Source organism: Salvelinus fontinalis, chromosome 19 (assembly GCF_029448725.1).
Source record: "Salvelinus fontinalis isolate EN_2023a chromosome 19, ASM2944872v1, whole genome shotgun sequence".
Lineage (NCBI taxonomy): Eukaryota > Metazoa > Chordata > Actinopteri > Salmoniformes > Salmonidae > Salvelinus > Salvelinus fontinalis.
The window spans coordinates 4,277,328-4,299,716 of NC_074683.1; the positions used below are offsets into that span (position 1 = coordinate 4,277,328).

Below are 22,389 nucleotides of genomic sequence, written 5' to 3' on the forward strand. Positions count from 1 at the left end.
CATATGCACGCACCACTTTTCAGTTTATTATTATTATTTTTTTTTTTTTGCATTTTTGCATTTTTTGAAATAAGTTATTTTTGTCATTTCACTTCACCAATTTGGACTATTTTGTGTATATCCATTACATGAAATCCAAATAAAAATCAATTTAAATTACAGGTTGTAATGCAACAACTGGTTGATTGTGTTAATTGGTTGGTTGGTTGGTTTTCATGACACATGGTCTCCATGACTTGGAGTGAAAGCCAACTTATTTCCCCCAAGATCAGACATATGCCTACCTGACGGTAATAGATGATAGAGGACCAACACTGTGGTTGAGCTCTATATCCTGCTGGTCCTGCCTGCCATGTGTGTCTATGTGGGAAATGTGCTCCGCCTCGCCTCGAGCACGCTCACTGGGTTGTGGTTAATGCGCTGCCATGGAAACTGTTATTCACCAACCCTGGGACAAAAATGTTTTTATCCCTCTGTGTGACACAAAAGGCTACAGGATGAACTTTCTGTTAACACACAACTATTGAGTGGCTCTGTTCTGGCTCTAATATATTAATGTTTCATTTCCTTTGTCGCCAGAGAAAGAGGACAAACACAAACACACTTTCAGGATTCCCACCTCATGGAAGAAGTTTGGATTTCGATAGGCATATTCTGCCTTGTCTCTCTTATCTCAGACTTTTGCATTGGAGTAGTCTCTAGAACATGCACCAATGGGCTTTTTATGTTGTGCTGAAATCCTGGCTGGGCATTTATTGAATGCCATGTCCACTGACAGTAAGCCTCCATTCAGGCCATATCCAATGGAGGAAACAGTTGTCTGGAACACAATTTTCCACACTTGAACAAATCAATGTGAATCTCTGAATCTATCCATAGAGTTTTATGGAACACACATTAGTAAGGCCTTCACATATGCAGCTCACTCTCCAACCAGGACCAGGCTATGCTATAAATCTATAGCCTGCTGTTTGAAATACAACATCCTTCTAGACAAACATGTGGATTTTATTGGCAACACATTGTGGTCTGTTTACATACTGTCTGTCTAAGAGGAACTGCTCTGCTGGTGTCTGTACCAAAGAGGCACTGCTCTATTTGGCGTCTGTACCAAATAGGCTACAGTGCCTTCGGAAACTATTCAGAACCCATTACTTTTCCCACATCTTGTTATGTTACAGCACTATTCTAAAATGGGTATATAAAAAAAGAGAACTCAGCAATCTACACACAATACCCCATAATGACAAAGCGCAAACAGGTTTTTAGACATTTTACCAAATTTATTAACAATAAAAACATAAATACCTTATTTATATAGGTATTCAGACCCTTTGCTATGATACTCGAAATTGAGCTCAGGTGCATCCTGTTTCCATTGATCACCCTTGAGATGTTTCTACAATTTCATTGGAGTCCACCTGTGGTAAATTCAAGTGATTGGGCATGATTTGGAAAGGCACACAGCTGCCTATATAAGGTCCTACAGTTGACAGTGCATGTCAGAGCAAGAATCAAGCCATGAGTTCGAAGGAATTGTCCGTAGAGCGCCGAGACAGGATTGTGTCGAGGCACAAATCTGGGGAAGGGTACCAAAAAAAGCCAAGACAACGCAGGAGTGGCTTTGGGACAAGTCTCTGAATATTCTTGAGTGTCCCAGCGAGATCCCGGACTTGAACCCGATCTAACATCTCTGGAGAGACCTGAAAATAGCTGTGCTGCGATGCTCCCCATCCAACCTGACAGAGCTTGAGAGTATCTGCAGAGAAGAATAGGAGAAACTGGCCAAATGCAGGTGTGCCAAGCTTGTAGTGTCATACCCAAGAAGACTTGATCCTGTAATCGCTGCCAAAGGTGCTTCAACAAAGTACTGAGTAAATGTGCTATTTCTGTTTTTTATTTGTAATAAATACGCAAAAAATTCTAAAAACGTGTTTTTGCTTTGTCAGTATGGGGTAGATTGATGAGGGGGAAAAAATATTCATTGCATTTTATAATAAGGCTGTAACTTAACACAATTTGGGAAAAGTCATGGTGTCTGAATAGTTTCCAAAGGCACTGTGTACCATAATGCAGTAGAGGAAATGGATTCTACAGTACAACTCATCTGGTCACTTAATTCTGCCATTATGAATTGCCATTGATTCCATTAGGGTTTGGCTGGCTTCCACAGCCCAGTAGTGACCTGTCTGCCTCCCATTAGTGCACTTTAATTCTAGCGATGAATAGTCAGGACAGGCTGCTCTCGCTGGCTGCAAATGCAGACACAGCTAGATGACCCTACTGAGTGGCAACGGTAACGTTCAGTCTCATTATAGCATGATAATCAATGTATGATCAACTGTCACTCATCATCAAAATACCACTCCACTCTCCACTCTGAGGAGTGTGTGTTGGCAGTGTGTGTTCATTGTTTTGTAGTGTATTGGTAGATGAGGATTCCGTGATGATGGGTCATTTGGAGGAGGTTGAGAAAGTCAGTACATGTTCTTATTGAGTTCTGATGAATAATGAATAATTAATTGACCTCTACTGTACTGTCGTTGGTTATGCAGCAGCTCATTTAAATGTTTCAGTGAGTTGAACTTGAAACGTCTCCCTAAACTCATTACTGCAAAGATGGCTATGTATATGATTTAAATGCATTGTGCACCAATACTTCAGCTCGTCTGTGTATTATAGAGTGAAACACAACCTCCTTATATGGACGTGTCACTGTTACACTGCAGCCTACAGTAAAAAGTTCACCAAAGAATTTAAAGAGAATGTCAGAAAGAAAACAACTTCACTTTAACTAGTCTGTGATGAATGATGATTTCAATAAATTGACTGATCTCACACTCTGTTTCTCTCCATCTGTGTTTCCATGTAGGTTGCTTTGAGTGCTGCATCAAGTGTTTAGGTGGGGTGCCGTATGCGTCACTGGTGGCTACGATCCTGTGTTTCTCTGGCGTGGCCCTGTTCTGTGGCTGTGGCCATGTGGCCCTCACCGGCACCATCAGCATCCTGGAGAACCACTTCTCCAAGATCACCTCTGACCACGCCATGCTGACCGACGTGTGAGTGACCGCACCTCTTTATACTGACCCCATGAGTATGGTTAGGATTTGTAGACCATAACCTGACCATGAAACACGATCTAGAAGTAGGGTCTGGCTAACCATAAGTATTCTACTGTATGGTCAGAGTCGAGCAGCAATTAGATACTATTGGATCCCACCTCATCCCAAAACCTATACATCCTGATGCTATCTGCAGTAGCACAGTGACTATATGTCTACAGCGATATCTCGTAACACATTTTTTCCCACTTACAGTACCAGTCAAAAGTTGACACACCTACTCATTTTAGGGTTTTTCTTAATTTTTTACTATTTTCTACATTGTAGAATAATAGTGAAGACATCAAAACTATGAAATAACACATATGGAATCATGTAGTAACCAAAAATGTGTTATATTCATAGTTCTTCAAAGTATCCACCCTCCGCCTTTTTTTATTTTACTAGGCAAGTCAGTTAAGAACAAATTCTTATTTTCAATGACGGCCTAGGAACAATGGGTTAATTGCCTTGTTCAGGAGCAGAACGACAGTTTTTTACCTTGTCAGCTTGGGGATTCAATCTTGCCACCTTTCGGTTACTAGTCCAACGCTCTAACCACTAGGCTACCCTGCTGCCTTGATGACAGCTTTGCACACTCTTGGCATTCTCTCCACCATCTTCATGACATAGTCACCTGGAACGCTTTTCAATTAACAGGTGTGCCTTGTTAAAAGTTAATTTGTGGAATTTTTTTCCTTCTTATTGCATTTGAGCTAATCAGTTGTGTTGTGACAAGGTACAGGTGCTATACAGAAGATAGCCCTATTTGGTAAAAGACCAAGTCCTTATTATGGCAAGGACAGCTCAAATAAGCAAAGTGAAACGACAGTCCATTATTTCTTTAAGACATGAAGGTCAGTCAATCCGGAAAATTTCAAGAACTTTGAAAGTTTCTTTAAGTGCAGTTCCGAAAACCATCAAGCTCTATGATGAAACTGGCTCTCATGAGGACCGCCACAGGAAAGGAAGACTCAGAGTTACCTCTGCTGCAGAGGATAAGTTAAATTCTTCACAGAGTTCAAGTAAACAGACACATCTCAACATCAGCTGTTCAGAGGAGACTGCGTGAATCAGGCCTTGATGGTCAAATTGCTGCAAAGAAACCACTACTAAAGGACATCAATAAGAAGACGAAGAGCCAAGAAACACGAGCAATGGACATTAGACCGGTGGAAATTTGTTCTTTGGTCTGATGAGTCCAAATTTGAGATTTTTGGTTCCAACCGCCATGTCTTTGTGACACGCAGAGTAGGTGAATGGATGATCTCCGCATGTGTGGTTCCCACCGTGAATTATGGAGGAGGATGTGTGATGGTGTGGGGGTACTTTGCTGGTGACACTGTCAGTGATTTATTTAGAATTTAAGGCACACTTAACCAGCATGGCTACCACAGCATTCTGCAGCGATACACCATCCCATCTGGTGTGCGCTTAGTGGGACTATCATTTGTTTTTCAACAGAACAATGACCCAACACACCTCCAGGCTGTAGAAGTGCTATTTGGCCAAGAAGGAGAGTGATGGATTGCTGCATCAGATGACCTGGCCTCCACAATCACCCGACCTAAACCCAATTGAGATGGTTTGGGATGACTTGGACCGCAGAGTGAAGGAAAAGCAGCCAACAAGTGCTCAACATATGTTGGAACTCTTTCAAGACTGTTGTAAAAGCATTCCAGGTGAAGCTGGTTGAGAGAATGCCAAGAGTGTGCAAAGCTGTCATCAGGGCAAAGGCTGGCTACTTTGAAGAATCTAAAATATATTTTGATTTGTTTAACACTTTTTTGGTTACCACATGATACCATATGTGTTATTTCATAGTTTTGATGTCTTCCCTATTATTCTATAATGTAGAAAATATTAAAAATAAATAAAAACTCTTGAATGATTAGGTGTGTCCAAACTTTTGACTTGTACATCAACCCCTTTATCCAAATAAGCTGAGCCTCCTAGTGTAAGCATAGATAAGCCCAATCCATAAATTACAAGTACTTTTATATAGATATGTTCTTTCTTCAATGAGCTCATCACTGCGACTATTTTTAACTGATAATATCCCCTGTCTGAACCTCATCCTGTAGACAATGCCTAATATGGAGCTCTTCTTATCTGGATCCATTAGTCTAAGGAGAAAAACAGAGGAGAGAGAGGACAGGACAGAGCATGTGTTTTGTGTTGAGGTTGAAAGGGGAGTCTCTGTGAGTGCACTGTTTAATTAAAGATGTCTAGCAGGCCGATCGGTCTTTTAGCAGATTATTTCCCCAGTCATGTATCCCCTGTTATCTGTCCAGGCTGTGTTAAGGGTTTGGGACTGTTTCTCCCTTTTTTGGGAAACTGAGACAGTCATCCTCCACTCGAAGACATCTGTTTACAGTTCATCAGCCAAAGTTGTTAATGATTTCAAGATTTTCACAGAATGATTGGTATAGGTTGCAGTTTTCCAACCCAAGACTAATGTAAACTAATTCAGCTCTGTGCCTTTGATCACACACAGGACACTGAGATGGTTTATGTGTGATTTGCTCCTATACAGAATACAACTGATGCAGTACGTCATCTATGGCATCGCCTCCTTCTTCTTCCTCTATGGGATCATCCTGCTGGCCGAGGGCTTCTACACCACCAGCGCTGTCAAGGAGCTGCACAGCGAGTTCAAGACCACCATTTGCGGGCGCTGTATTAGTGGGATGGTACGTCACTATCAACACCACTGGACTGTGATTGCCATGAACTGAACTTACACAAAACACAAATAACCAACTCACTGCAGTCTCGACTGGCTATCAAACCCTTTTGTCATAATGAGAAAATATTGTTGCAATTGGACACATAAACAGTCTCTCCCACATGACCTACTCGTCAAATAGGCTGCGAAAATGTTTATGTTTATGATTCCGTTCTGCCTAATGCTAATAGGATGCTGTGTAATTTTGTCTGTCTGTGTGTGTGTGTGTGTCTGTGTCCTCTCAGTTTGTGTTCCTGACCTACATCCTGGGTATTGCCTGGCTGGGAGTGTTTGGTTTCTCCGCCGTGCCCGTCTTCCTCTTCTACAACATGTGGTCCACCTGTGCCGCCATGAGGTCACCAGTCGCCAACTTCACCAACGTGGACTCTATCTGCGTGGACGTCCGTCAGTACGGTAAGAGAATGCCTCAGTCACAGTCAGGGTCATCTTCATTAGGCACCATGTGAAAGAAAACAGACTGAAATTAAGGAGGGACTACCTAAACTTGTCCAATAAGAAATGTATATTTTCGTTTTCTTTTAAACGTTCTGTTACGGTGTGCTTTACTGAATATGACCCTTATTTCACCATAGTGGCTGAGAGCCAAGATGGTAGTGGGATAAATAACGAATAGGATAACAAACCACGTGTGGCATCTTTTCTACAGCTCGATTGCCTCCCTGTCTCCTCTCAGGCAGAGTTTTATAGCAGCAATAATCATCATAATGTTCAGTGTGTCGCGTTTAGCAGCTTTAATACACTCAACTCTCCAATTATGACATTTTAATGGTGATTTGAAGTTGCAACCATTCTGTAAATTGTAATGTGATATGTGACTATGGGCCATTAACGAGTTTACTCTGATTCGTTTACTGCATGACTATCTGATTTATATGAACACGTTTTATGAAGACATGATGTGAAGAATTTGCTCAGTGTAAATATTAACCTTTAACGACTGTCTGCAGGTATCATCCCCTGGAACGCTACACCAGGCAAGGCTTGTGGGTCCACACTAGGAGACATCTGTAATACTAGTGAGGTAAGGCTTCTCTCCTCTAATTTGGAGACATTCATTCACATCTGTAATACTAGTGAGGTAGGGCTTCTCCCCTCTAATTTGGAGACATTCATTCACAGGTGACATACTGTCTATTATTTGGTGTCATTACTTTGAGAGGCATGCGCTCACAACTATATTAAGTGTTTGGGGGCCACAAAGGCGCAACAAATTGTATTCACAATGTGTTAAAAAAACGAAACAAAAAAACACCCCTTCCTTTCTTGAACACACTCGTACTTGTCTTTTTTTACTTGCTGACAGGTACTTTATTGAGGACAAATGTACTTACTATGACTGTGATATGGGGTTGTCTCACCTAGCTATCTTAAGATAAATGCATTAACTGTAAATCGTTCTGGTTAAGAGCTTCTGCTAAATTACTCAAATGTAAATGTAAGTTACTGTACTGTGTTACTATGTTCATTCACATAAATCATTGTTTTTTCTTGTCTTTTTTAGTTCTACCTGTCCTACCACCTGTACATTGTAGCATGCGCTGGAGCCGGGGCCACCGTCATTGCTCTGGTAAGCTCACCTCTCTCGCTATCTCTCTCTCATCCTCCCACTCAGTCTATCCTTGCACGGTTTGTATCTGACTGTAGATCATGAATCCAGTGCTACTCTCCTCATTTCCCATATGGTTTATGTAACCTCTGTAAAGCAGATTACACATAGGCTTTTCCACATCTCCAATCCCATTCGCTGTAAACCATCTCCGTAGATGCCCCTGGCCCCAGTCTTATTATAGGAAAAAGGAAACAGGGTGGAGACTTGCCTTGGCAATGTTTATACAGTATCAAGGAGAATCTCTGTTAGGATATAAACATTTGTAGACTAAATCAGAGTGCTTTGAACTAAGGGCACCCCATTTCCAAAGAGTCCCATCTTGGGTGTTTTGAAAACAATGAGTATGATAGTAGAGGAAAATTCTCTGTCTAGGCCATGGAGACCATTTTGTTCTCTGATTGCTTCCAAAGATAGTTTCATACGTTTCTACTTAACTCACATCTGAAAGTGATAAACAATAATATTTGACTAATACTTATTTTTTTACAAGTAAAAATGTGAACGTTGAAAGATCAGTTGTTGCCAATATGGCAGCCATGCACGTTCCTGGAGTGTTCTCTTACCGCCTGTATTCTGTTCTCTTCCACCAGCTGATCTACATGATGGCTACCACTTATAACTTTGCCGTTTTGAAGTTTAAGAGTCGAGAAGACTGCTGCACTAAGTTTTAACTGGTGTTCAGAGACACAGCACAGCACAGTCTATGACACTACACTGAGTAGAGACAGCAGCCACTTACTACATGAACTAAAAACCAACAGAACATAGACAAAAACATCTTCCCCATTAGTATTCACCTAAAACGTAAATAACTGAGTGTATGCGTCCTTTAGCATTTGATATCCAGGGATAGGCCTGTCGGAAGGTTCAATGGTACCCGAGGAGAGTTGTCTTCAGAATGGGGTGGTGTATAGTTAGCAGGGTTATGCTTTTCTCCAGGTCATGTTAAGATCTTATAAGGACATTAAATCAGTAATAACTCCCTTAAATGAATAGCACTCAAGCTATAGAGTAGGCTTGGAGGAGGAAAACAAAACACACTTAATCTGAGGACAATACAGTATTCAGTGCTATGACTATCGCTCTTACATTCGGGGTGAAAAAAAGTATTTGTTTTTTATTGGTGGTCAATTTGTCCGAGGACCAGCCAGCCTTGGCATAGTGCCCTTTCCCCATTCATGTTTTCGGTTTGATCATGTGTACTTTTGTATTTTCTTGGTGCAAGACACAAAGTGTTACATAGAGAATTGTCAGTATTACAAGCTTCTGTCACAAACTAGCTCCTAATTCGTATCATGATATAGACACTTCATCTGTAAGATGACATAGACAAGATGAACAGTGTTGTACAGTAGTACTTCAAAAATAACTGCGCATATAACTAGTATTTTGAATGGTTAGGGCAGTACCAGGGGTATATTTTTGCTCAAGGTATATAGCCTCAGTTTATGACTTCATACATTTTATAAAGGAGGTTTTCCTATTTTAGAGGAGTAATGTGATTTTTTTATGCAATCTGATGCCTTCCTAGCTTCAGCTGATAGTTTCATGTTTTGTTTAATTCTTTTTTCTTTGACTCATCCAGAAACTGCCAATCAGTTGTTTAAAGAGACGCTGTTGTTGTTTTTTAACACTGAGCCTGCATGCGTACTTGTAGTTTTTTTGTATTACTTAATCTGTTTATGATTACTTATATTCCATATTTCTTAAATATTTAATTATTTCCTAAGATTTTTGAATACTGTAGTTATTATTCTCTTTCTATACAAAATAAACAATCTTTGTGTACAAAATATCCCTATTGGTCTATGTTATTGTCAAATGAAAGACAGACACTAACTAAGAACAGTACCAGTGACAGAACACAGGAAGATAAGGTTGACTCCATCTCATGTCTCAATCTAATTTCCCACTAACCTCTGACCTTCATTAACCACCATCCTCATCAAGCTTGCACGCAAAACCTCAAACCCCACTCCCCTTCCTCTCCCCTTTAAAATGTCTCTTCTGTAGTATGGTTTGTTCATGGTGTAATAGTAATGTTAGTTGCGTTGATAATGATATAACGTTACTGTGCAGGTTTGTCTGTTGTCAGCTTAACGTTGTGTTATATGTGTGTGTGACGTAGCTCTGACTCCTGTAGCCTGCTTTGCATCTTGACATGCTCACCGGCCATCCACCCTCACCCTTCTCTTCCAGATCCACTTCCTCATGATTCTCTCAGCAAACTGGGCCTACCTAAAGGACGCCAGTCACATGCATGCCTACCAAGACATCAAAATGAAGGAAGAGCAGGAGCTGCACGACATCACGTCTCGCTCAAAGGAATGTCTCAATTCCTACACATAAGGATTACGCCCTCGTCCACCTCTATGACACCACACACACGCACACACACACACACACCTCCTGTAACCTGCCAGCTGCCCTCACGCAGCGCAGTAATACAGCTCCTAACAAACTAAAGCATCAATGTCGCTTTCTGCAACTAACTAACCAAGACGTGTCGGAACCTCTGTTTTGTATGTGAATATATTTTTGTTTTATTTTTCTAATTGTCGAATAAGAAAAATATGCAGATTTGAAAAATTATTTTGATCTGTTCTTTTTTTGCTTTCTTCCTAATCAGTCTTTGCTGGTGAAGCTTGAAACATTGCACTATTCTAAGACAAGAACGTAAAGAAATAGTGAAAGTTGTTTTAGAGTGTTCTGTTATGATTCTGGCCTGACTGTTGGCCATTTATGAATAAGGGAGAGCAGGAAGTTCGTGTCAGCGAGAAGAGAATCAGACTTTTTTTTAATCAAAGATGCAGTTTTGATAACACTTCATAGCACAACATGAAACGCCTTACAAAATCAGTTATATTAAAGTAGTGCAATGTGTTGTTTTTAATTGCACACAAGTTTGGTCTTCCTGGCTTTGAATGGAGAGAATATAAGGAAGAGAAATATGAAGGCACAACAACATTCCATTGTAGAACAGAACATGCATTTGTTGGCTTCATTGACAATTTATGTTACCCCTCTGCCCATTGAAACTATGTTAGGTTTAGATACATTTTCTCTTGATAGTAGTTTTCCTATTTTAGGGCTGACATTTAGTTTAAATAGGTATGCTAATTCTAGTTACATTCGTCACGTACATAAATAATGATGCAAAATACTAATTCCCTCAGGTGTACAATAGTGGGCCTACGTAGGTACACTTTATCTACATACATAGGTATTTTACTTAACCACGTGCCCATGTGACTGTAAGCGAACCTGTGGTGGTTTCAGATTTTAGTTTTAGTGCTTTTGGAAGGGAGGAATCCCTTACACTAAAATACATGCTAAGGTTTTTTTTTCTTCTCTTAGACTTAAAAAAAAAACTCTGGCAAGTGAATGGTGCCAATAACAATTCTACTGTTAGACTGACCAAAATATATTTCATCTTAATACATCACCAAAGTGTGATGCCATGGGTAATAATTAGTATCATTTATTTTTATTTTTTAAATGGAGCAATTTAAAATGTCATGGTTAATGTCTTTGTGAGATGAAAAATAAATGTCAAATTTGACAATAGAGCATGAGGATGGTATACTACCCTGTTGGACAGAGGGGCTTGTATATCCAAAGTATTGTTGGGATGAATAAATGCTTCCCATTGTATAGTGTATGATCTCCCACAGTTCATTCCAAATTCCCATGTGACTTGAAATTCCCATTTGTGATTGTTAAATGTTCATCCCTATAACTACAAGATACAGGATGCTTCCATTATACTTGGTTGAGAAAAAAACTGTCTGTAACGAAACATTTGATATAATGTGATGTGCTTTGTTACCATGGCAGACCTTACAACTTAGACAGTGCAAGTAAAATGTGTGAATGTTATCCCTTCTACATCCAGGCTAACTCAGTCTTAGGATGTGGATCTACAAACAAAATCTGTGCTTGTATGTGTACAATGTAAAGATGTTACAAGTCAGGAATCTTTGTGATGTTTCAATCTTGTTTTTTTATTGAATATATAACCACTTAAAAAGAAAAAAAGTTTCAAAACCTCTTGAATTGAATCTCAGCATTGTTTTTGACCTGCAATTGTTAAAATACTGACAAGTACTGATGTAATCTTTTTCTTTACGTAGAGAAGACACAGGGATATTGATGTTAATTCATTACTGCATGAAGGAGAAAGCTGTTTCTGCAGTGATACAGGTGATGTGTAGTCATATGTACTGACAACTATCGTAGGCAGTGTTTGCCTGTTTCCTTTCTTTTTTTTCTAACAAGAGAACCAATTAATCCATTGTATGTCCATTGTATGGCATAGTAGTCCTAGGTGTTTCCAAGTCTGACGTATGTGAATCCTCTATAGTATTTTGTAACCTAATAGTGTACCCCATTTTTTTCTATGAGTGTCAAGGGCTTCCTTGTGAATTTATTTCAGATGATACTTAATGCATCACAGTATTATGAATATTAATCATCACTCATCACCATATAATTGAAAATGGCAATCTGACCATGAATGGAATACGGTTCAGCCAAAGTTTATGCCACTGTAACTCTTGATTGAAAACATCTTGTTTTGTGAACAAAGCGGTCTCAGAAATATTGTAGAACAGATGCAAAAGCGGCCTGCAGGAAGATGACTGATGTGAAGTGAATGTCTTTGATCATGCAGTCTCATTATACAGTGTTTCCTGTGTATAACGTACCAAAAAATTATAGAAATCAAAATGGCTACTGATCAATCACCAGGAGGACACCAATCCAACATCCTGTCTGACTGGGATCCCCTCTGACATCTCTCTCTCAACAAGCCTGTTAACTGTTTTTATGAAAATAAAGAAAAATGAACTCCACTCAATTATGTATTGCATTTATTTTCCATGTCTAATGGGCATAGAACCTAATGTCAAGGTACACACACATACAAAAAGTTGTAAGCAAGTGTCGATAAGTCATTTTGAGGCACTGTGTGATTTATAAATCAAAGGTTTATTCGTGTTAATGAACCAAGACTGACATTTATACAACTTAAACATCTAAAAACAACAAAGTAAAACGTACAGTAGTATTGTACCTTCCACACTCTGTGCCACCTCACCAGAACTCATCTGCATCTTCATGTGAGAAAGCAACGCTAAAGAGGAATAGAATAATGATTTATTAACAGTAGTCTATGGATAGGAGTGAAAAACACATGTTCTTGATGAATTGGTCTAAAAATCAAAAGACTGGCATATAAGAGGAGAGGAGGTCCTTTCTTGTGAAGTGAGTCAGGAAACCTCACTGGCAGTCTCTCTGCCATATCTAAAATCTGCCCCGCTCTTCTCCTCTCTCACAAGCACTGTGAAATGTTTAGACTTACCTATCATCTTTCTCATCAGACAAACTCTTTGCCTCGGGGCTTCTGTGTTCTGGCTCCTCTCTCCCAGCAGGGCTCTAAAAAAAACAACACAAATTTAAACACTCCGCTGTATACACTCGACTGCTGCTTCCGTTCCGCAAGAAAACCGGGTCTTCACACTTCATAGGACAGAAAAGTGTGTGAGAGTGTGTTGCACCTGTACATGCGGACTCCGTCTTTGCTCCATGATCATCTTCAAGTACTTCTCGAGTGGATCTTTGTCTAAGGACGGGGCTTTCTCCTCCTCAGGCTCTTCTGCCTCCTTCAGTTCTTCCTGCCCTCCTCTCTCCTCCTTCTCTTCATCTCCCCCCACCTCCTCTCCATACTGCTGCACTTCTTCCAAAAGCTAAGAAACAGATAGGTCAATCCATCAATGCTAAGGTCAATCCATCAATGTTAAGGTCATTATAGAAGGAGGTGAATGTGTCAAGTTAGAAGTTAATCCCCACCCTTTCTTTCTCCAATCTCTCCAGTTCTCTCAGCTCCCTCTCCTGGGCTTCTTCCTTTTCCCGCTGTCGTTTTTCTTCTCTCTCTCTCCTCTCTCGCTCCCACCTCAGCTCCTCTTCTTCCTCCTGTCTGGCAGGTTCATCCAGCGTTTGTTGAACTTCTACAAATCAAAGTGGGTTCACTTGGGGGTAAAAGAATGAGCGGAATCGGTGCTCCCTGCACAGCGGTTTTAAAAACGGGACTACCGTATTGCAGTATAGTGGTAAGCTATCAAATATCAGCTTGGATAAAACATGGGCAGAGTATGGCCAGTGCATTGTGGGTGGGATGACAGATCAGTTAGTCTAAAAGTTGGGTGTGCTCTTCTAGGGAGAGGGGATGTGCTCCCTTACTCACCCTCCTGCAGCTGAGCCTCTGTGAGGTCCCAAGGGGCCCGAGACGGGGGGACAGACAGGGGCCCGTCAAGGGCCTCCTCCTCAGTGCCCGCCGTGTCCAGGAGCAGCTCTGGAATGTGGCTGGGCTCTAGAGGGTGCGGGGGGGGGAGATAGAGAGAAAGAAAAAGTCACAATGAGGCCCTTTATGCTCAGGCCAGGAGGACCAACACAGAATACATAATCAGCTGCCCTTCATCCTTACCATTGTGCCGGGCCAGTGAGAGGCCACTCTGGAGGCCAGTCACACATTAAAAAGCAGCCATAACTGATTTAGCAGTAGGTGTTGTCATTACAGTGATTTATAGATTACCTGTGTAAATATATGGAAAGACTCATTCCTGATTAAGGCCACCTTAAACTGATATGTATTACTAGATGTCTAACAGTCATTCTAAATGGGATTCCCCAGTAAAAGTATAGGATTGAATGCGACACATTGGGTTAGGAGGGGCATTTGGTATGGGCAGACATATGGCATACTGTATGGCCCATACCCTCTGTTAGCTGGTACTGATTCAGCACTGAGGTGAAAACAGGTGAAAACATGCCTGGATTTGCAAACACTCCCAAATCTAATATGGATCAGTCAATCGGCTACATCAGATGCAGAAAACCTTGGATGCATCATTGATAACGAAATAGGTGAATATTTCAATGCCACTGGTCAACAACACAAACCAATATCCCAACACCATTCCTGCAGTGCTGAAGGTGTTTGCTCCCCCCCTTGCCCCTCCCAAGGTATGATTCCGGTATTACAGCAGTACAGTGGGGAAACGCACAGGTGCTGTTTGTTTAGGAAGCAAAGCATGCTGGGAGCACAGAGGGCTGTGTCATCTCTGCCTGGCGTCCTATAGAGAAGGCGTCTGCCATCTCAGATATCTCCGAGCCACAGCAGTTATTAATAGACCGACTACAGCATGGCGAACTGCCGACCACGGATTAAGGTGACATTTTAACCATACCGCAGTTCGATGGTTACGGTCAAGAGAGATTATATAGTGGAATGTAGTAACACGACTGGAAACACACACATCAATCACAATTCTGCTTGGTGTTCTAGTGCTTTGTATTTCTCACGGCAGAATGGAAAGGCTGACTGGTTATGAAGTAAATCCCACTAGTTAAGGGCGACGGTGTAGAATAAAATGCACGTAGCAGCACATAGTCGACATAATGTGAATTGAAGTACACTAGAATCGTCAGTAGTGGAAATCATCATGGAAACTAAACGCCATGTTGAAGAAAGAGAGACGGAGTCATTTTGGTCCAATTTCAAGTACATTAAAACAGTACAGAACACACTCCCCCATCACAGTATCCCAGGAATATACCCTGAACCCGTAGTTTTTTAAGAAGCAGCAGATGACACAAGACGGACACCAACACAACATAACGAAACTGATCTGGGATTAAGAGTACCTGGCAAAGGCTCCGTGAGATCTTCAATGGTTATCTTCTCAGGCTGAGGAGAAGACTCTGACTCGGAACTGGAGAAGATGATTTGCTGTACCTGTGGTGGACTACAGACGAACAAACAACTGTACAACTGAACTGATCGTAATATATTGTTATAATGCCGATCATGTGGTGAACCCCGGTGCTACCTGCATTGGCCTCGTGCAGTGCTCCTGAGCTGAGGGCTGCGAGGTGGGGAGAGATCGGAGGTAAAGTCCCCTGAGCATGCCACCACTCCGTGGGGTAGGGGGAGGGGGGAGAGCTGCCTCTCAGGAGACAGCACAGGAAACGCCACAGACGATACCTCAGCCTCTGAGAATGAGAGGGGGAGCAACTGTTAGTTACAAAATGCAGCAAACGACAGAAGATACAGCTTCAGCAATGTCACATGGGGTTTCAAAATGCTTGAAGTGGAAGGGCTCAAAGGGGGGAAATATGGAGATGACAAGATGTCGACTAAAACTCAGAACACAATGGTATGGACTGACTCAATGACTCACAAGTTATGAATGGGATATAAAATACTAACTATACACCAAGACAAGCATTGTTTCGAGCAATGACAGTAAATTATTTCCAAAACACATTTACAGTCTTAGCAGTAAAGCGCTTGGGACATTAAATCCATTTGAAGTGAAACAACCCACTAAAACAGATTGCACGCTCCTACCTTCCACAGGCTCTGTGTGAAGCTGCCTCCTGGAGAGGGAGAGGGGTGTGGAAGACAGGCGTCTGGGGGGAGAGGAGCTGCCTTCCTGGGGGCGTCTGTCTCCTGAAAACCGGGCCTCACTGAAGTCCAGAGACTGGAAGTCCCTTCCGCTCCCTGGACCAGGGTACTGATCCTGCGACTGGTCTTCAGCGAAGGTCACTCTGGGTTGGGGAGAGGTTGGGGCTCTGGTACGCTGGGAAGGGGTTGGTCGTGGAGGGGAGAGAGGTCTGTGGGAGACCTGTGGATGCTGGGGTGAGTGGGGGCAAGGATGGGGGGGGACTTGTTGTCTTTGGGGCGAGCGAGAGCGTTGGTGAGAGATATGTTGCCTCTGAGTTGAGTGAGAGCGGGGTGATACCGGTGCTCGTTGGGGTGAGAGGCATCGCGGGGGCAGCATGTGAGACACAGTGGCGTGCACCGCCCTCTGCTGGTAGTTCCTGTAAGCTTCCTCCAGTGTCTCCGCCTCCTTCTCCAGCTCTCTGATCCTGGCCTTGGCCCCGGCCACCAGCTCAGTGTCAGAGTCTGGGGAGCTGTTCCGCCCCCAGCGAGGCCTGCGCCCTCGAGAGTGCATCACACCTGCTTCACACACGTCATCATAACCCGCCACCCAGGCTCTCAGGACACCTCTGTCCACATAGATATCAGGGGGCACTAGTTTATCAGGACTGAGCTCCAGCACTGAGCGGTCCACTAGGGAGGGCTTAGGGTTACGTAGGACCTCGTTCTCTAGAGCTGCCCACCGCAATCACACAGAACACACAGAACCAAGAGATCGAAGAGGGGAAAGAAATGGGGATTGAAAGAGGAGAGTCTAAGGGTGCATGTCAATATCATGAAGTAGATTCCTCTCCTTGCCTCCATTCCTTCATCTGCACTGATCTGAGAACAGAGATTAAGCGAAAGTAGTGTATCGAAAGCCTACTGTAGGACTTGCTTTCACCTGTTCAACTTTTGAAGATCAGAGCAGGTGAAGGAACAGGAATGAAGAGAGTCAGGAAAGGCCACCATTGAGATGCAGACTACTATACAAGCTAAGCTACAGAAGCTAGGCTTCATGCAAAATACAGAGATGTGAAGCAGAGCTAGATAAAGGAACTACAATATGCACACATGATTCAGGGTGACTAGCCATGTCTAAAAAAATAAAATACGCCACAGGGACCATGCACACTCAGTGTACCTAGTTGTGTTTGTCGGAGCTGCATCTTGATGTCCTCTGCATGGGTGGTCATCCACTCAGTCCTCTCCTCACAATCTATGAGCTGGGCCTTCAACTGGGCACAGCGCTCCACCTGGTATACACAGGCACAGTCAACAAGGGGTTAATACAGAGAGAGAACACCTCCAACAGGTGGACAGAGCCAACAAGGGGTTACAGACAGAGAAGAAGACCCTGCAACTGGTGCAAGATGACATGCAGGCTCCCAATTGGACCAGAACTCAGATGTAAGGCCTAACCATAAGCACAAAGAACTAAACGTCAAGCCAGATGTGTGTTAAAGAGAAGAAGTCTCTCTACTTTCCACATTGTTTCCCACACCATCAGAGAAGCATTGTGTCACTGACCTCATTGTGGAGCTGGGCCTGCAGCACCTGTCTGTGGCTGTCAAACTCCTCCTCTGACAGCCTCCTGGCACTCTCCAGCCTCCTCAGCTCCGTCTGCAGCGCCAGCTGCTCCACCGACGGCCTGCCCAGATCTATGGGGAGACAATCGGCTAAGAGAGTCACAACATCCCGGCAAACAGCTTACACATTAGAGCACTCATTGTACAGTATATCCAAATACCAATCTTTAACTTTTCAATTAAGGACAAGTTGTAATGGGCTCAGGTTAGGTACTTTTCTTAAAATCATTGTGACAATGCCCCAGAAATGTCAAGAGAGGTTTTGTGGCAAAAACGTTAACTTGTGATTTTCACCTGACATTATGTGATACGTTCCAGTGAATATCCTCAGCTAGCTACAGTATATTGGTTTGGCTGAGAAGGTGCTGGGAGGTTGACAATATCGAGCACATGGTACTAGCCTAACTTGGTGGTTAATGAAGCCTACTGTTAGGGAGGAAGAGAGCGGCCCATTGGTCCCCCATCCACCCTTCTCCTCTGACAGGAAGAACATTGTGTCCCTCAGAGAGAGATGAAGCATTGGCCCTCTGCCCTCTGTAGAGAGCCCTATGTCCCTCCTCCTCCGCAGTCGCCTGGACTCTCCACCCCCACATCCCCCCTGCTTTCACTTCACAGAGACGTCTGTAAAGCCACAAACACTGCAGAGAGGGTCCCGCATTGACAGTCATCTAGAGCACATCCAAAAAGACTCTGCCACAGTGCCAAGACCAGCTGGGCAGAGTAGACTGAATACTTCCCAGTAGAGTCTATACAGACTCCACACAGTCAAACCACAAAGCCTTTGAATGCCTCAAAAATGACATACTGTATCCTCTCTGGGTAGGAAAAAAATTTCATGCATTATTTGTATGTTTCTCAACACATTCCGTTTGACCAGAAAATGGAGAGCATCTCTAAACAAGGTAACCTCTTGTTTAAAAAACAAACGTTTCCCCCTTAGAGTAAAGGACTAGTCAAAGAGAGAGAGATGCTAGAGGCTAAAATGGAAGCAAAAAGTGAAGGGAAATTTCACTGGTTCCCCACACGCCCAGAATAAGCCCACCAATGCAAAACTGAAAGAAGGCAGTAGCATATCTCATATGGTAAGGCCACCATTCCTCACCTGCCCGTAGGCGCTGGTTCTCCTCCTGAGCTTCCTCCAGCTGTTTCTTCAGCAGCCTGAGCTGGGCCTGCTGCTCCACCCTCTCTCGTCTCAGGGTGGGGTAGTCATTCATGGTCTCCAGCCTCTCTCTCAGCAGCTCATTCTGCTGCGTTAGCAGAGAGTACTGAGACTGGGACGTGTCCAGCTCCATCTAAATTACAGAGTAGCATGCATGATGACAATCTGTCTCAGGACAATCCTACAAAGCAGGGCCAGTCTCTGCATTACAGTGTCATTGGTTGCCAAGTTTACCTGCAATCGTCTCAACTCAGCACAAGCTCTGCTGTGTTCCTCTAGCTTGGCATCGATTGCAGCAGACTCCTTCTGCATACGAATAGTCTCCACTGAGAGAAAATAAATGTGTGATAAGACATTTGTATAAAATGATACAAAGCACAACAGTTAATACATTGTTTATAACAACAGCCTACAGGAAAAATACAGACCTTTGTTTCTTTTTTCATTCTCTGTGAGATTTTCAGTCCTTTTGGTGTACTCTTCATTCAACTCAAGCTGATATCTGATAGCCAGAGAGAAATATCAAATAATCACTCAAATTATTTATACAAGGAAAGCATTGACATAAACAGCATGGAATAATGACTGACAGTAACATAAATGTTAGTAATACAGTATAAGACAGTAATGTAATAAACTGGGTGGTTCGAGCCCTCAATCCTGATTGGCTGACAGCCATGGTATATTTCAGTATTAAGGCCCGAGGAGGTGTGGTATATGGCCAAAATACCACGGCTAAGGGCTGTTCTTATGCACAATGCAACGCGGAGTGCCTTGACACAGCCCTTAGCCGTGGTATATTGGCCATATACCAAACCCCCGAGGTGCCTTATTGCTATTATAAACTGGTTACCAATGTAAAAATAAATGTTTCATCATACCCGTGGTATATGTATTACATCAAACTTCTTATATTTAGACTGTAACTATCCCAAAACCATGACATAAACAAAATATGCATTGAGGATATGAAAGTGAATGTCAGAGTATACATATTTTTTCTCTACACAAGAGTGCCACCTTCTGGATGCAGAGAGAAGAGATGTAATGGAATGATGTCCTCTGTGTGGGAGGTGAAGGGAAATCAAACAGATACAGCAAGTAACTATCATCTTTAAAAAAGTACAGAACAGTCCAAGTAGGCTACATTTAGCAAAATGCCATCATAACACCTTGAAAGCTCATTCTTCAGCTTTCGGTCATGGCTGTCCTCCGTTGTCTTCACTGCAAGCTCTCTTCTTCTCAGCAGCTCCTCCATTGTCTTGGTCTTGTCTTCCTGTATTTTGCAAGTCCTGTGGTGAATAAGCATTCTGTGAGTAACATGAGAAACCAACCCTGAGAAACATGGTGCCCAGTATGACAAAGATTCAGCATGAGTATGGCAATATGACTTCATCTTACTTTTCAAAAGCCTCCATCCTTAACCTCAGCTCAGCTTCTCTATTCCGCACGGTTTCTATTTCTTTCAACACAGCTTGTCTTTGCATATAGACGTCTTTTTCCTCAATCTGAAAAACACAAATGAAATACAAAGTAATTCATAACATCACATAACCACACAACACCCGAATGCAAAAAGTTTAAGAAAATAGAACGACCCAAGTAAAACATGAATTGGCCACTGACTCGATGATTGGAGAGCTGAGAATCAACTACCTCTTGTTGTTTCTGTAATCGATCAATGGCATTCTTCTCCCTATTGATCAATGCCCCTGACTTCATCTCATAAGTCCTCTCCATGTCCTGCCTCAGCTGCAAAATCTCTTTGCGAGATTTGTCTTTTTCCTCCATCTTCACTTTGGATATTTCCACATCTTTATAATGTTGCAGCTGAAGAAGCAAAAAGCACCATGTTTCTCAATACAGACATTTCCAACACTAGAACATCAGAATGCATAAAGAGGCGTTGAGAAATAGAGTCATACCTTTGCATTCATTTCTGCTTGAACCTGTGCTTCAACTTCTTTTCGATATGCAGCAAGCTTAGATTCATAGGACACCCACTTGTCCCCTTTGTAGCGGAGAGCTTCATACTCATCATCGATCATTTTCATCTTGTCAACTGCACACAAAAGGTCCATTATTTTGTTATTAAATGTACGTTACTATAATACTGGGTGAACTTGAGAGTGCTTCATGCTTACCAAGAGATTCTCTATAAGCTGGCGTAGTGGTGGTCTGAGTATCAGCATCACGTTGTTCTCCATGCAGATGATGGTCTGTTAACTCTATCAAGAGACTCATCAGGAAACCTGGAAGAAACATCAATAAGGAACATGCCAGTATGCTTGAGCTGACAAGAGGGGGCTTGGCATATGAAAGTAAACATCACGCAACATACCCTTATTCTCTTTCTGTGTGCTTGATGCCTGTTGAAAAATATACAAATAACCATCATTCACATCATTAGGTACAAATGATATAATTTTGTATAATTTTACCAAGATGATGTGATTACCAGAGATTTGTAAAGTAGTGACTGCGGGCTGATTTTCATAAGTTGAAGAAGGTCCCTTGAAGTGAAAATCTGGCAGGGTGTAGATGAGAGCATAGTCAACAAAAGAGTATAACGTAAAGGAAGAAGCTAAGAGTTCAGCACAAGCAAAGCTGACCACACATTACTGGAGTGGGGTCATTCAGAGCTTCAACATAATACGAAACATAAGGTAGTGTGTAGTGATGGGGGGTTGGGAAGAAATCCATAGTTACATGTCAGGATCTTATCATTTTGACAATATCATATTTGCGCTAGTTGGCTGTACCTGCACCAAAACATCATAGCTTGTTCTTCTTTTTAAATACGGAGCCAATTTGATTTCAGCACTTTTATTTCCATGACTGATCAAAACCTTTTTTTCATCCCTCTGCAGCAGACATACAGTTAGCAGTATGTTTGGAACATCGAATCGCAATAAAATCACAGTATCGAATCACAATACATAAAGAATTGTGAGAATTGCAATACATATCGTATCAGCACCTAAGTACCGTGATAATATCGTATCGTTGATGTCCCTGGAAATTCCCAGCCCTAGTACTGTGTTACTGCTCCAAAGCATAAGTGCAAGTGCTCACCTTATCTTTGCCCATGCTACATTCAGGGTAGAACACAGACAGGGTGTACTCATACCCAGAGTTCCTCAAATGATCTGCCACCAGACTATTAGAAGCGGTGACCAGGACAGAGTCTGACTTCATAGGGACTGGCCTGGGAACAGTTTCTCCACTCAAGATGGGGTGCTTCAATTCATGGATCAACTGATTACGAAGCTGCGTCTGGAACAAGAACATAACGTTTGACAAAGGGAGAAACAATGGTCTTTGGTAGTAAAATACTAAATACCAATGTAAATAATTACTTTAAGTGTGTCAAGCACTCCTCGATTCTTAAAAGTTTGGTAAAGCCTCTTCCTCAGCTCATCTGGGGATAAAGCCTCCTCCTTGGCAACAGACATGTTGACTTCAATTGGAGAACAGAGGATCAATCAATGAATACTTGCTAGCTGTTTTTTCTTGCTGAAGACAAGTACCAAATTCTCTGTAACGCGACTAACATGTATATAGCTCGTGTTTATGGCACGTATTTCAACGTATTCTGGTTTAAATGACCTGCTTAGTAACCAACGGCGTCCTCTCCAAGTGCCCAACGACTTGAATTCAACGAACTGGCCTGTTATCGTTTTAGTTCCGGTCGCACAGT

The 22,389-nt window shown here is 42.3% G+C and overlaps 2 protein-coding genes across 5 annotated transcripts in view; one reads left to right on the forward strand and one right to left on the reverse strand.

Moving 5' to 3' along the window:
- The window catches only part of LOC129816165 (neuronal membrane glycoprotein M6-b), a 52,671-nt gene extending 40,359 nt beyond the window's left edge, over positions 1–12,312 (forward strand). For 2 of the 3 annotated variants that reach the window (XM_055870402.1, XM_055870401.1), the window contains exons 2-7: positions 2,873–3,059; positions 5,638–5,794; positions 6,075–6,243; positions 6,798–6,871; positions 7,352–7,417; positions 9,659–12,312. In XM_055870402.1, the coding sequence (XP_055726377.1) occupies positions 2,873–3,059; positions 5,638–5,794; positions 6,075–6,243; positions 6,798–6,871; positions 7,352–7,417; positions 9,659–9,808 (803 nt within the window). In that variant the 3' untranslated portion in view covers positions 9,809–12,312. Of the gene's footprint in view, positions 1–2,872; positions 3,060–5,637; positions 5,795–6,074; positions 6,244–6,797; positions 6,872–7,351; positions 7,418–8,049; positions 9,255–9,658 lie in introns of those variants that run through there. The other variant, XM_055870404.1, reaches the window with a different exon arrangement.
- A 117-nt stretch (positions 12,313–12,429) lies between these two features.
- Positions 12,430–22,376, reverse strand: ofd1 (OFD1 centriole and centriolar satellite protein). 2 transcript variants are annotated; one of them, XM_055870400.1, is made up of 23 exons: positions 22,299–22,376; positions 22,049–22,149; positions 21,765–21,965; positions 21,148–21,216; positions 21,031–21,058; positions 20,834–20,941; positions 20,615–20,751; positions 20,346–20,519; positions 20,091–20,197; positions 19,862–19,981; positions 19,118–19,191; positions 18,924–19,015; positions 18,633–18,822; positions 17,472–17,602; positions 17,086–17,197; positions 15,870–16,637; positions 15,349–15,511; positions 15,164–15,264; positions 13,704–13,829; positions 13,310–13,467; positions 13,018–13,206; positions 12,822–12,895; positions 12,430–12,593 (listed from the first exon to the last, which is right to left on the reverse strand). In XM_055870400.1, the coding sequence occupies exons 2-23, from the start codon at positions 22,142–22,144 to the stop codon at positions 12,554–12,556; spliced, it is 3,258 nt and encodes a 1,085-aa protein (XP_055726375.1). In that variant the 5' UTR covers positions 22,145–22,149; positions 22,299–22,376; the 3' UTR covers positions 12,430–12,553. The 2 variants fall into 2 exon arrangements, with proteins under 2 accessions (XP_055726375.1, XP_055726374.1); XM_055870399.1 differs by having other exon boundaries at positions 22,049–22,373.
- Positions 22,377–22,389: the final 13 nt, after the last annotated feature.